Source organism: Sander vitreus, chromosome 9 (genome assembly GCF_031162955.1).
Source record: "Sander vitreus isolate 19-12246 chromosome 9, sanVit1, whole genome shotgun sequence".
In the NCBI taxonomy this organism is placed as follows: domain Eukaryota; kingdom Metazoa; phylum Chordata; class Actinopteri; order Perciformes; family Percidae; genus Sander; species Sander vitreus.
The window spans coordinates 2605945-2619731 of record NC_135863.1 but is presented as its reverse complement, the minus strand read 5'-3'; the positions used below and the strand labels follow the sequence as shown (position 1 = coordinate 2619731).

At 43.2% G+C, this 13787-nt stretch overlaps 1 protein-coding gene across 2 annotated transcripts in view; it reads left to right on the top strand.

The window, feature by feature from the left end:
• The first annotated feature begins 9345 nt into the window (after nt 1–9345).
• adcy1a (adenylate cyclase 1a) overlaps nt 9346–13787 on the top strand; it is a 53389-nt gene continuing 48947 nt past the window's right edge. The window contains exons 1-2 of one of the 2 annotated variants that reach the window (XM_078258105.1): nt 9346–9960; nt 12634–12783. In XM_078258105.1, coding sequence (XP_078114231.1) covers nt 9346–9960; nt 12634–12783 — 765 coding nt within the window. The remainder of the gene's footprint in view (nt 9961–12633; nt 12784–13787) is intronic. The other variant, XM_078258108.1, reaches the window with a different exon arrangement.

Sequence of the window (13787 nt, the reverse complement as noted above, 5' to 3'; positions counted from 1 at the left end):
ATCATCATGATGGCACCTACATCATGGTGGCAGCTGTCGCCATGGTCATGCCCTACGCCCTGCTGTGCCCTATTACACCCTGCAATGCACTGCAATGCCCGGCTTCGACTTGCTATGTCCAAGCCACAACGCCCTGCCACACCCTGTTACGCCCTGCTATGCTCTACGACACCACGAACTATTATAACTATTAATTAATAAAATTGAATTGAATTGAATTGAATGTGTACGTTAAAAGTTTTAGTCGTGCAACAGAAAACTCAGATTGGACAGATAGTCTAGCTAGCTGTCTGGATTTACCCTGCAGAGATCTGAGGAGCAGTTAACCATAGTCCTCAGAAAGAAGAACGCCAACACATAGAAAGAGGAAGGTAACGGATATCTGGCCTAAATGAGTGAAATCCGGCGGAATTTCCATCGGCTTCGGAGCAATCCCAGAAGTGGAACGTCGTGGATATAGACTATGTTGGAAGTGGTTCATCGTCTTATTTATGCATCCGAAAAACCAAAGTTTGCGTGGCGTTACAGACCTGCAATGAATGTTCTTTTGTAGGGATCTTTCTCTAACCTTAACAAAGTGTTTTAGTTGCCTAACCTGAACTAGTTTATTCTCCATAACCACAATCTTTTCCCTGACATAACCATCCCATGAAAACACAAGTTCCGAGGTAAAAAATGCCTCTGTAGCGTAGTTACTCGTTAGTTGAGATTGAGGCTTGAGTTATATTTGATTTCAGCTTGTAAAAGTGGTTCTGAATTGGGTTATTTCATTTGGAAGACAGTGGTGATTGGTGGTGATTTGTGGAAAAGCTTCGAGGATTTGAAAAACAATTGCAAGCTTTACAGAGTGGGATTATATGGATTTATTCTTATAAAATACGCATACATATATAAAGTCAATCTGATGCCGGTTGGCTTGCAACACAGGCGTTGTGTTGATGATCATCACAGAGTTAATCATCAGCCACTCTGTACAGCAGGAGTGTATCTGGGGCTCAGCAGTGCTGCTCATCGATCCATTTAGCCCCCACTCATTAGCTCCTCCTCTGCCAAGCTGAGAGCTCTGATCTGCAAACATTGATTGGGATCAATAATTCACACCGTCACTTTAATATTTGATGTATGGAGCTATAATCTGTCGGGGTAAATAAGTGCCAGTGTGAAACACACACACAGCTCATGGTGATTCTGTCCCTGGCTTTAAAGTGTGCCTGGCTTTCCCTCCTCTCTGTCTCCTATGCGAGCCGTTTCAGAGTGTCACCAAGCCACTGCTGAATATTTGATTTGTCATGTTGATTGGGAAGTCGACCCCAGACCGCGGTCACTGAGGGTGTCTCTGTCTCTCGGCCCGGCTCCTGCATTGATCAGACTGGCCACCTGCTACTCATCTGAAAATAATGAAACTATTGAACTGCACTCCTGCAACATTGTCAGGATGATTGTAAAGTTAAAACCAAACTGAAGATTTATTCTCTCAACATGAAGTCATCCAGGTTAGAGGTTATCTTAAAATTGTCAGATAAAGGCAACTTTATTCATGATGTTCTCTCAACATTTTGTGCAGAATGTGTGTTGATTGGTTTTATGAAACTCTCTTTCCAAGGTTGTGACATCTTGTCTTGTACTTCGATTTCCAATTCTGAACATATTTGCTAAGATTGAGAGAGAGGTCATGTCCATGCAAGACCTTTTTGACACAGTGCCACTAGCTGTTACTTTCGTGGGTTGTTGTGTATTGCCAACATTTGCACAATAGTGCACTTATTTTCCGTTTTACCTCCACATGAAGTGGTTAAGACAATCTGGCAAAGACTGTTAGAGGGTCCCTTTTGACCGCTCACACATTTATTTAAGGACAAACAATTAATTCGCACAATATGAACTAAATTAATAAAGGAGTAGACTATATTGACGACGTTTCACTTCCAGGATTGTTCAGGTGGCGCCGGAAATTCTGCACCTCATTTTCGGCCAAATGTCCATCACCCTCCGCTTTCTAAACTCTGGTGGATTTCTGAGGACTATGGTTAACTGCTCCTCAGATCTCTGCAGGGTAAATCCAGACAGCTAGTTAGACTATCTGTCCAATCTGAGTTTTCTGTTGCACGACTAAAACAACTTTTGAACGTTCACATGTTCCACCCAAACAAGTTCCTTCCCGAACTATTTTGCAGAGGCACCGTTGCTCCGTCTGGCACTTAGTGCTGCCCATGACGATTGTGACTGGTTTAAAGAAATGCCAGTAAACCAGAGCACGTTTTTTCCCATCCCAGAATGCTGTGTGGACTAGCCAGACCCTCCTTTGCTGTGGAGGAAGGTCTGGCAATGTGAGACTAATAAAGGAGTAAAAACTAAAAGGGTCCCTATTCAAGACAAGCCCACAAGATCATAGGAATAGTACAGTACATTTTTGAGAAATATATTATTTGTTTTTTTTTGCTGAGAGTGTAGAGAAGTAAGACGAGAAGTTCGATACCACTCACGTCTGCAAGGTAAATATGTAGCTACAACTAGCTGCCTGTTAGCTTAGCTTAGCATAAAGACTGGAAGCAGGGGGAAACAGCTAGCCTGGCAACGTAAAAGGTAAATAGAAATCCACCTTCCAGCAACTCCAAAGCTCACTAATGACCTTATTATACCTCATTTGTTTAAATATGTACAGTGGGGGGTGGGGGGGCACTAGAGCACTTTAAGCACCCTTAATAAAGCTGACAGCCAGCGGTTTAACCTCAAGCTCACAGTTCATACTTTATTTAATACTTAGGGTGTAATCTGCACCCCGGCAGCATGAAGTACATATTTACCTTTTTTTTCAGATACATTTAGACACCTTATTTCTTACCCAATCATTTGAAGGAACTATTTAGCTCTTCCTGTGACTCACATTTGGGATCCATCCCAAATGTTTAACAGCCGTGACGCTAAAAATGAGAGGCTTGAAAACATCATGTTTATCTATCTACATGCACATGTTAGAGAGAGATGTCTGTAGATGTGTCATCTCTGGATAGTCAAAATAGAAATCTTTTATGCTTAGGGTGGCCACATACTGTAAAACCAGTATACAACCTGCTGTGTGACATGTGATTGAGACAATTGTGTTCATTCACAAGCTTCACGGAGGAAAATCCATTTACCTTTTTACTTGAGAGAATTCCTGCTCTGTATTCCACCAGGATGACGTTAATCCTACTTTGCAGTCCACAGTGACTTTTTAACACTCCTAAAAGCAGTGGCATGGAAGAAAGTCATTAGGTCGACGACTGCTGCTCCACAGGGAATTATTATTGTCATTATCTACCGTATGGTGAAGTATTATTCAGTCACTGTGGCTCGGAGGCGTGGGAGAATTAAAAGCCTTCTTTTTCTTTCAAACTAAACACCAGAGGTTGTTTATTTCTTCTCATAAACGGCGAGGAACCGTTTTTTTAAAAATCTTTCATCACCTTCAGTTTTTTTTTGGTGGCTTGACAGGAAGATTATATCATTCATCTGGGATTGTATCCATTCAGGATCACATTCATATTTTAATCGTGTTCATGTAAAATTCCCTCACAAGCACTCCGAGGTGAATTTCATAAAATACGCCGACAATCTGGCAGGCTTATTTTAACTTTCAAAGACGCAACTGGTGCCACATGAAAGACTTATGAAACTGCATGTGTTTTTGTTTTTTTTGCAGGGGTGTGTGTATCTGTGTTTGTGTGTGTGTGCGTGCGTGTGTTTGTGTGTGTGTTTAAATGATAGTTGCATTGGAAATGTTTTTCAGCTTCCCTCCGACATCTCTTGCTGAGGGAGATGAAAAGGAGCTGACACACAGAATTAAAAATATCTCTCAATAGCACTCCCACACACAACCCAGGAGGCCACACACACACACACACACACACACACACACACACACACACACACACACACACACACACACACACACACACACACACACACTCTTTAACACAGCCTACTGCTGAAGACTTTTTTTTGTGTGTCTCTCTCATCTTTTTCATTTCTCCTCTTGTGCATATGGATGCATACGTACAATCTGTTGGCTGTTGTGTGCTTTAAAATGACGGCTTGTTTTAAAAGAAATTCTGTTTACCTTTTTGACCTCCCGTTTTAGCATTTTCATACATGCTAATCATGTAAGAATGTAAGGATGAATCCATTTCGCTTTGCACAGCGATTATGCAGACAATACGTTTCACAAGCTCTTTCAGCGGCTGTATAAATATCAGTGTTCATGCATGAGATCTTGTTTCTGTGTTCATCTATTCCTGTCTATCACAGGAGAAGCATGGAGCTAATTGTGTTTGTATGAATGGCAGCAAGCAGGTTTATTCATGAATGCAAACAACACTGCAGCAGCTTCCTCAGCCCCGGTGGAGGGCTCCTATTGATGAATGTGCTAAAAATCCCCGTCTGCTAAGGTCCCATTTATCCTGTCTCTGTGTTTCCCTGCCAACTGGCTGCCAACATACACACACACACACACACACACACACACACACACACACACACACACACACACACACACACACACACACAGGGTCTGTGAACAGGAAATCACCTGGCTGTGATGATGGGAGTGGGGAAATCATAGCTGCAATCTCAGGGTTGCCTGTTTTGAGGTGGTGCTAGACTTGGTCTGACATTTTCAAAGTTTGTTATGAATTTACTCGCTCTACACATATGCGCGCGCGCACGCACACACACACACACACACACACACACACACACAACCTTGTACCACACACGACTACCACTACATGTCTTCACCCTCCTCATCTCATCCACCTTTTGTGTTTTTGCATGGTTGGTGGGAAGGTTTTTGTGTGGTTCGGGGCCACCTACGAAGCTTTCATCTGCACCATCCCGTCATTGATGTCAAAGTCTCAATTTGGAGAAATGTCAGTGAGCACAATGAGCCAGCAGGGCAGGGCACTGTGTCACCACGGCGCAGACTAGATACAAACACATCAGCTGCACTGATCATCTCAAACCGCCTGAACGAAAGTCAAAGAGAGAGAAGACAGAGGAGAGAGAGAGGGACACACACACACAAAAGATGGAGAGAGAGGGAGCCAGGGTGTCAGATTGGGAAACACCTCAGCAGCATATCAGTCACAACTGCCTGCCTTATTGCCTCTGTTGCCATGGCAACGGGGGACTGTCAAGGCATGCTGGAGGGAGGTCACTTACTTCAGGAGAGGGGGGAAGTGGAGCCAGTGTGTTTGTGTTGCGCTGCCTGGCTGCTGTATCACTTCGCTTCACTTCGCCGGTTAGATGCTAAACACTTTAAATTGAGCCAGTGGGGGTATGAGATGGACAATATAGCTGCATTCAACATTCTAAAACAACTTGTTTAAGGTTTATTTATATAGCACAAAAAAAAGAAGAAGAAAGGCGGAGAAAGATGTGGTCCGTTGTGGCAACGCTGCTGAATATCCAGAATTTAAAGCCCGAGCAAGAACAATCTTTGCTGAGTTTTGTTGGTGGCCATGACGTTGTGGCCCTCCTCCCCACGGGGTTCGGGAACAGTTTGATTTTCCAGCTCGCTCCGTTAGTGGTGAAGGAGTTGGTTAAGGCTAACGCTAGCGATGCTAAGCTGATAGTTGTTGTCGTCTCCTCTCTTGTTAGCCTGGTCCTATCAGACAGTAGGACGTAGGAGGGCAGAGCCAGGCTACCAGAGTGGCTCTGGGCACATCCAATAGTTTGAAACTTCAACAGAGTACCCTTCAAGGAAGTTAACACTTCACCGACACCACCGTCAGGCCACCGAAACAACTGCATTTGCCTTCTGAAGGTACGTATGTGCACTAAAGAGGAGCTGTTTGAGATTTTAAAAGTTATTTTTAACTTCTACTTCTTATAGAATTGGAACAAATGTAACGAAACCCAATTACCCCCCCGGGGATCAATAAACTATTTCTGATTCAGCCATAGTAGTTGTTGTAGTAGTCCACACATGGAAACTGTCCAAATAAAACTTTTAGAAAATAATAAAAGCAAGGTCCAAACCAAACCAAAAGAAAAAGAACTGGTGGGTCTGGCTTTGTTAACGAACTTTAGGTTTCTGTTTTGAAAACCTTACTTTGTCAAAATCTAGTTTTAAGACTGTGAATATTTCAACTGATACTAATGAGACTGTCCTCCCCCTGAAAAATGCCCACATAAGTCGTTTGTTCAAGCAGCAATTACGTCTCATATTTATATTTATAATGGCTGCGCCCTCTAGTGGCTGTAGTTAGTAGTTATGACGGGAGCAAAGCAAAAAGTAAGGTAATAAAGGATAAAAATGTCAAATTCTGCATAACGTTGCTGTCTGGTAGAAACCTTGTATCTCCATATTTCGTCATTTTAATTTTGTTTTAATAAATCAATGTTATTGGTGACCCTTTATGTCTGTCTGTGAGTTTTACAAATATTTAAACAATGACAAGACAATTTTGTCTGACTTCGCCCGAGGTAAATAGCTCAATACATTTTTTCATTTCCTGAAAAACAGTGATTTAGGACATACAAGTTTTTCACCCGACAGCAACGATAAGTTGCTTTGGGTGTTTCAAAATTAAAAATAAACAGTGAGTTTTTTTTGTTTTGTTTTTTACTTTAAGGAGCAAACAGAACAAACGGAGCTGCGTCACGTGCGTAACCGGAAATAAAGTAACGTCTGATTTAAACCCAAACCACAATCTTTTTCTAAACTTCACAAAGTAGTTTTGGTGCCAAAACCTAACCAAACTGTGACCATTTCACAACGTTAACATGTTAAAAACCGCGACAGTTATGTTTTCTGGTTTAGACATGAGGACAGAAAATGCTCCTGTGGGTCGTGCGCTCCTGTGGGTTGGAATAAACGACCTATATGGTCGAAAGGTTTGGAGGACTTGTTGATGCCTATACATGTTCTCAAATTGTATTAAATCAGATTACCACACAGCAAGCCTGGGGCCAAGTGATATTCCAGCATAGGAATACTGTACACAGTCCGCAGAGATGGGGAGGAACGAGGGGTTAAGAGGGGTCCAGCAATGCCCTGGGCCACACAAAGAGTTTAATCCAGCTATGCATACAGTATAAATCACTATGGGCATATTCCTGTGCTGTTGTATTCAAATAAATATTATTACACACACTCTTCCTTAATCTACAGCCTTAATAAATGAACTGTGATGATGACATTAAGAAGAGTAAATGATGCACATGGACATTTCAGTCACTTTTCTGCATGTACATTAAACCTTTACGTGGATGATAAAACGATCAAAACATCACACACATTAGGGGTGCACGATTCAGAAAATGTCACGATTTGATTCAATATCGATTTTTAGGCTCAAGATTCGATTCAAAATCGATTTTCGACTCAAAAACGATTCTCGATTAAAAAAACGATCGCAGTATGTAAATGCAGTTACTTTTCCCATGTGATTGCAGTAGACGTATAATTTAAAAATAATAATAAAAACAAAAAATGTTATTAAAAAATATGAATCGATTTTTGGAATTCTATGAATCGATTTTGAATGGGTGGAGCTTGAATCGCGATACGAATGTGAATCGATTTTTTTTGCACACCCCTAATGCACATGCATGTAAATACTTCCCGTTATGTATGACTGATACTCAGGTGAGCTCTTAATGTGAAGACATCTGCTGTAAACTGTTGCTACATACAGTATTTGACACTACAATCTAATTGTTCTCCCTCCTAAAATGTAATTATTATCCGTTACACATGTTAATCTCATATTCTTCTACGACACATCATATGATCTTTTCTCCATGTTGTACTTCTGCTACTCCTTTTATGCTATTTTGCTGACATTTATCTTTCCAAATTGCATGTTTATATGTGTTTTAATTATAATATTAGTTATATTTTCAGATGTATAGTATATATCAGATTTCAAGATGGCCTTTATCCTGTTACTATTTGTTTTGCAACTTCTGAACTTTAACATTAAAATCACATGTAATAACCTATCAGGTCATCTCAATTTCGATACAAGCACATTTTTGGATATCCTGAATATTTCTGCTCAATTACATCTTTTTTTTCTTTTCTTTTTTTACTTTTCTTCATGCCAGTTACTACATTTTGTTTTCTTGAGTTCCCATATTTTAATCCATGGTTATTCTGAATGATCTTTGTTGACATTCTCATTTGCATATTCACATGTCCTTTTTCGTTACATTTTCAAGGCTGTGCCTTTCTTCTATCGCTATTTGTTCTGCAATGATTTATCCTCGTGGGTGTTTAAGTTTCAACTTGTAGTAAAAACCTGCATCATAACACAAAGAAATGCACAAAATATGCAAATGCCCTCAACCATAACAATAGTGTATCCCATTTCAAGATGCACGTCATCATTCTTACATTTTCACGGTTAATTCGATAAGAGAGAGAGAGCTATTTTTAGTCTCCCTGCACGCGCATTACCTTCCCTCTCTGGCGTTTTTTGTGTGTGTTTGTTAATTCTCTGCGTGAAATGAGCACTTGACTTTGCAATAAAAATACATGAGGGGGAAGAGATGAGGGAAAGACCAAATTGTTGCTATATTGGACCATCCAGCTGGGCTATTTTTAGCTGGCTGGGAACTACATCAGCTTTGACTGCGGACACTGTGAGGGGAAATCACCAGCGCTGTTTTGCTGCTGTCTTCAGCCAACCACTGACATTTCACTGAAGTAAACTAAAGCAGGAGGACACAGTAGATCATAACATTTACCGTACTGTGTGTGTGTGTGTGTGTGTGTGTGTGTGTGTGTGAGAGAGAGAGAGAGAGAGAGAGAGAGAGAGAGAGAGAGAGAGAGAGAGCGAGATTGTGTGCGTCTCAGAGGCGAGAGGAAGAGAGAAAGTAAACCAGGGAAAATATAGTCAAATAATTTGTTTGTGACTGTTCGCCAAACCTCGTGGTGAGCTGTTTGGATTATCATCACACACAAGCGTAAACCTTCCGATGAGTCCGGTTGTAGCGCAGGATCACCGGTAACCCCGCGTGAGGCACCGCAGGGGGTCCGAGAGAGAGAGAGAGAGAGAGAGAGAGAGAGAGAGAGAGAGAGAGAGAGAGAGAGAGAGGGGCGTTCTGCACATTGGTCGGGCTACTTTTCTGACGACACACCAACAATCGTCAACCTGTGGATAGGGCGCGCGCGCGGTGCTCTGTTGTCTCCACTGCCACCCTCTCCCTCTCTTGACACCGAGCCCGACCCTCGGACATCCAGGACGCATGAACTCTGGGAGAGGGTGCCGGTTCGATTCCCGAACGAAAGGAGACGAACCGAAAAGTTGAGGGCTCGCGCGCCATCCCCCCCCCCCCCCGCACCGCCCCCCCCGCTTCATGAATGGCCGGAACATGGAGGAGGTGCCATTCGAAAGAGTCAAGACCCGGCGGAGGAAGGGTCACTGCCCGGCAGGCTCGCCCCTGGGCGCCATCGCCTGTGAGGACGAGTTCAACAGCCCGGAGCTGGAGGCTCTCTTCCAGAACTACAACCTGAAGCTGGAGCAGACCGCCACGCTCAAGGCGCTCGCGGTGCTCATCGTGGCCGCGTCGTCGCTGTCCCTGGTGGAGCTACTGTCCAGCCCGCGGCTCACCCTGTCCAAGGGCTCGTACCCGGTGCACTGCGTGGTCTTCCTGTCGCTCTTCATCGTCACCAACGTCAAGTACCTGCAGGTGACGCAGCTGCAGCAGATCGCGAAGCTGGCCCTGCTGTTCAGCTTCACCTTCGCGCTGCTCTGCTGCCCGTTCCCGCTGGCGCTCGGCACCGCGGAGCTACTGAACGCCGCGGCCCCGGAGCAAGGCGTGTGGCAGCTCATGCTGGTCACCCTCGTGGCTTACGTGCTGCTGCCGGTGCGGACGCTGCTGGCTGTGCTGTTCGGGGTGATGCTGGCTACGTCTCATTTCATTGTCATCGCGACGTCGTTCACGGGAAGGAAGCAGAAGCTGTGGATACCGGTACGTGTTGCACCTGCACCTGCATACTGGTTAATCAGTCAGTCAGCCACGCAAACCCAACACTACTGCCTGGGGTTGAGTCACACTTTCACTTAAAAAAATCTACAGTCCAAGTACCCTTGAGCAACTGCTCCAGTGTAAGTCAAGTCATCTTTATTTATATAGCACATTTAAAACATCATAAGTTGACCCAAAGTGCTTTACAACCAAGGCAGATGGTTTGAAGTCGGCGTTACGCAGATGGACAACATTAGGCTACATAAATAAAAAAATACAAAACAAACACAACAATACAAAATGGGTTACACTTTACTTGAAGGTATCTACATAAGAGTGACATGACACTGTCATGAACGTGTCATAAACATTATAAACAAGTCATAAACGTTTATGACATAACGCTTCTTTTAGTAAGTGTCATTCGGTTTTTGTCATTGACAAGTTAGGGTTAGAGTTAGGGTTAGAGTTAGGGTTAGGGTTCATGTGTCATGACTGTCATGTGTTCAGATACCTTCAAGTAAAGTGTTGCCACAAAATGTAATACAAAGCATCTGCCATGATACAACCAATGTCAAGTAAAATAAGAAGGACGTGAGGAGAGGGAATTACATCAACAATGGATTAAAAAGCAGTATAGGAAAATAAAAGACAGGTGACTTGACAGAAGCCAAGCAGCCTCAGACTAAGCTAAAAGCAGGTGAAAAAATATGGGTCTTTAGAAGATTGTAGTTGTACAGGCTCCCAGTCGGGCTACAAAGTAAACTGTATGAATGTGAAGTGCTGCCGAGAAAACAGCATTCTTACTCATCTGGCTTTCCCTGGAGAAGAAAAGGTTCAAAACACTCTCAGTGATCGATTTTAGCTCTAGGATACTGTGGGTGGAAAATTTGGAAGAGAGGAAAAGTTTCACTTTAGCCCACCTCAGTAATGAAGCAGACGAGGAGCTGTCCAGCTGCCGGTGCTGAAACAGGATCCTGCAGAGCCGCAATCACAACCGAGTGCTGATTCTTGACTGGTCCTTGTGCTCCAGATTATAGGTAGAAGTGATTATTTTTAGTATGTGGGATGTTTTTTTTTGACAAATGTGGTGAAACGTGGTTTTTGAGTTGTGTAACATCTTATTTTTCTGGTCCTATAAAACAGTAGTTTCCCTTTTTTTTTTGGGCTTGTGAACCCTAAAATAAAGCTACTCAAATAACCTTCTCAGGTTACAAATGCCATTGCACAGTGAGCAGTTCAACCAAAGACTAATTATTTATTCTCAACTTGTTTTGATAGAAATGTTAAGGTGGTTTACAATGTAAAATGGTCCAGTAATCCACAAGCAAAAAACACAGATTAGAAAAAAATTCAGAAACATGTTTCTGTTTTTTTCGGTGCTGTTTACATGTCAACCCTCAAATTTATTTTTATCCCCAAGTTGGGAAAAACTGCCAAAGGATACTGTGTTCATATGAGTTTGACAAACTTACTTATTTTGTAGCAATGCATTCAATCAGGGGTTCCTAACCTTTTTAGCTTCTGACTCCTTAAAATGAAGCAGTGTCTACTCTCATCCGCAGATGTGACCAGTTCAACCAAAGGGTAATCGTTTTCTAGAATTTATCTTTGGATGCCTGAGGAGATAAAATGACACAGAAATTTACAAGTAAAATCGCAACGAAGTTGTAGAAAATTCTGAAACAAAAAATAAACCTAACTTTGTGTAGACCAATTATGTTTTTCCTGTAAATCATTTCAATTCAATTTTATTTATAGTATCAAGTCATAACAAGAGTTATCTCGAGACACTTTACAGATAGAGTAGGTCTAGACCACACTCTATAATTGATAAAGTCCCAACTATTCTAGTAATTCCAGTAATTCCCCCAAGAGCAAGCATAGTGCGACAGTGGCGAGGAAAAACTCCCTTTTAGGAAGAAACCTGGGACAGACCCAGGCTCTTGGTAGGCGGTGTCTGAAGGTGCCGGTTGGGGGTGTGATGAACAGTGGCAATAATAGTCACAATAAAGATAATGGAACAGTGACTAAAAATGGTAGTCGTAGTAGTTCATGTCATAGCAGGGCACTGCAGGGCGTTACAGGATGTAGCGTGTCACAGCAGAGCATAGCTGGACGTAGCAGGACGCAGCAGGGTTCAGCAGGACGCAACAGGACACTGCAGGACACAGCAGAGCATAGCCGGTTTAATTTGTGGGTCCAGACCCTTAGCTTGGGAACCGCCGCACTATAGCTGGAAGTGTTTTCTCCATCTTGCTGTGCTGGATTAGAGTGTTTCTCTGACCTTTCACATCCAACCTTTTAGGAATCAATGACGTAGAGTGACTAAAGAGTTAATCCTCCAAATTAAAGTGTTCGGCCCAATAAATAGTCTCTGATCACTAATTGCAATAATACACTTTATCTGCCAGCCATTGCACTATGGCTTTTGTTCTCAAAGTCACACCTACAGTATGATTCGTGCTGTAACCAATGTGCTGACATGGATGTCTGACATCTAATCCATCCTATGGATTAATCAAGGATTGTGAAGTCTAATGCAGCCAGGATATAGGATTGCACACAGAAAGATTGCGCACATATGGACATGTGTGTTCCCTCAGGCTCACATGCACATACAGTATGGAGACACTGCCGGCTTTGTTTGGCATGTCTGTTCTTGTTTGTGTGCAGCTGGTGGCCAATGCGGTGCTGTTCACCAGCGTCAACTTGTCGGGGGTGTTTGTGAGGATTCTCACCGAGCGCACCCAGAGGAAAGTCTTCCTGCAAGCCCGCAACTGCATCGAGGAGAGGCTGAAACTGGAGGACGAGAATGAGAAGCAGGTGAATTTGCACACAAAAATGCACAGATAGGGGCGCCCGGATAGCTCAGTTGGTAGAGCGGAAGCCCATATATAGAGGTTTACTCCTCAACACAGCGGGCCCGGGTTCCCCCTCTCTCTCCCCTTTCATGTCTTCAGCTGTCCTGTCAAAATAAAGGCAGAAAATGCCCAAAAACATTATCTCTATGAAAATGCAGTATGGAAGACGACGATCCATCCACGCATTTCACCTCGCATTAGGCGCGTGGTTTTCTGATGAAATCTTACTACAGTCTCTTGAGAAGTTTTTTTTTTAAAAAGGTTTCAGGTGCCGATGTATTCTAGCAACCTGCCCACAGGCATGCAGTAACTATGACAGCAGCTATTTAAGGAAAGAACAATTACTGTGGCACATGCACCAGCGCCACACGTTCCACCCCCTCTGCACACACCTACATGGAGCGACTTAACAAAGAAACAATCAGGCAACTTTAACACGCACAAACACTTTGTTATGCGCCGCACCCTCCTCACCGGTCACGCGCACGAAACCCACCTACACCAGTTGTTACATAGAGAATGAATTATCCCATGCATGTAACATTCCTCCATACACGGCTCACCCTCGTTATACACAACATTTGTGAGCGCGCACACACACACACTTAGCACCTGTGCTTTGTAGATTACATGATTGTATGCAGTGTTTTCCCCAGCAGTAACAGGCTACCTTCTGACAGGTAATTACACAAGCAGATTGCTTTCATGGCCTCCCTCCTCCAGTAAAGGTCACAGTTTATCTGGGTGAGTGAAACACACACAGATCCTTGATTGGGATCTATCAACAGCCAGGCAGTAGCTGCTTATGTGCCCACGAAACAATTGTCTCCGATTTGAATTTCAGCCGTCAAACAGACCTCTGGTTATCACTCAGGTGTTTGCGCGGGTGTGTGCTTCGTGCCCGATCCATAGGTTGTATTGATTCCTGAACATGTGTCGGCTATGTGCTGTGTACACCTGGGTGGT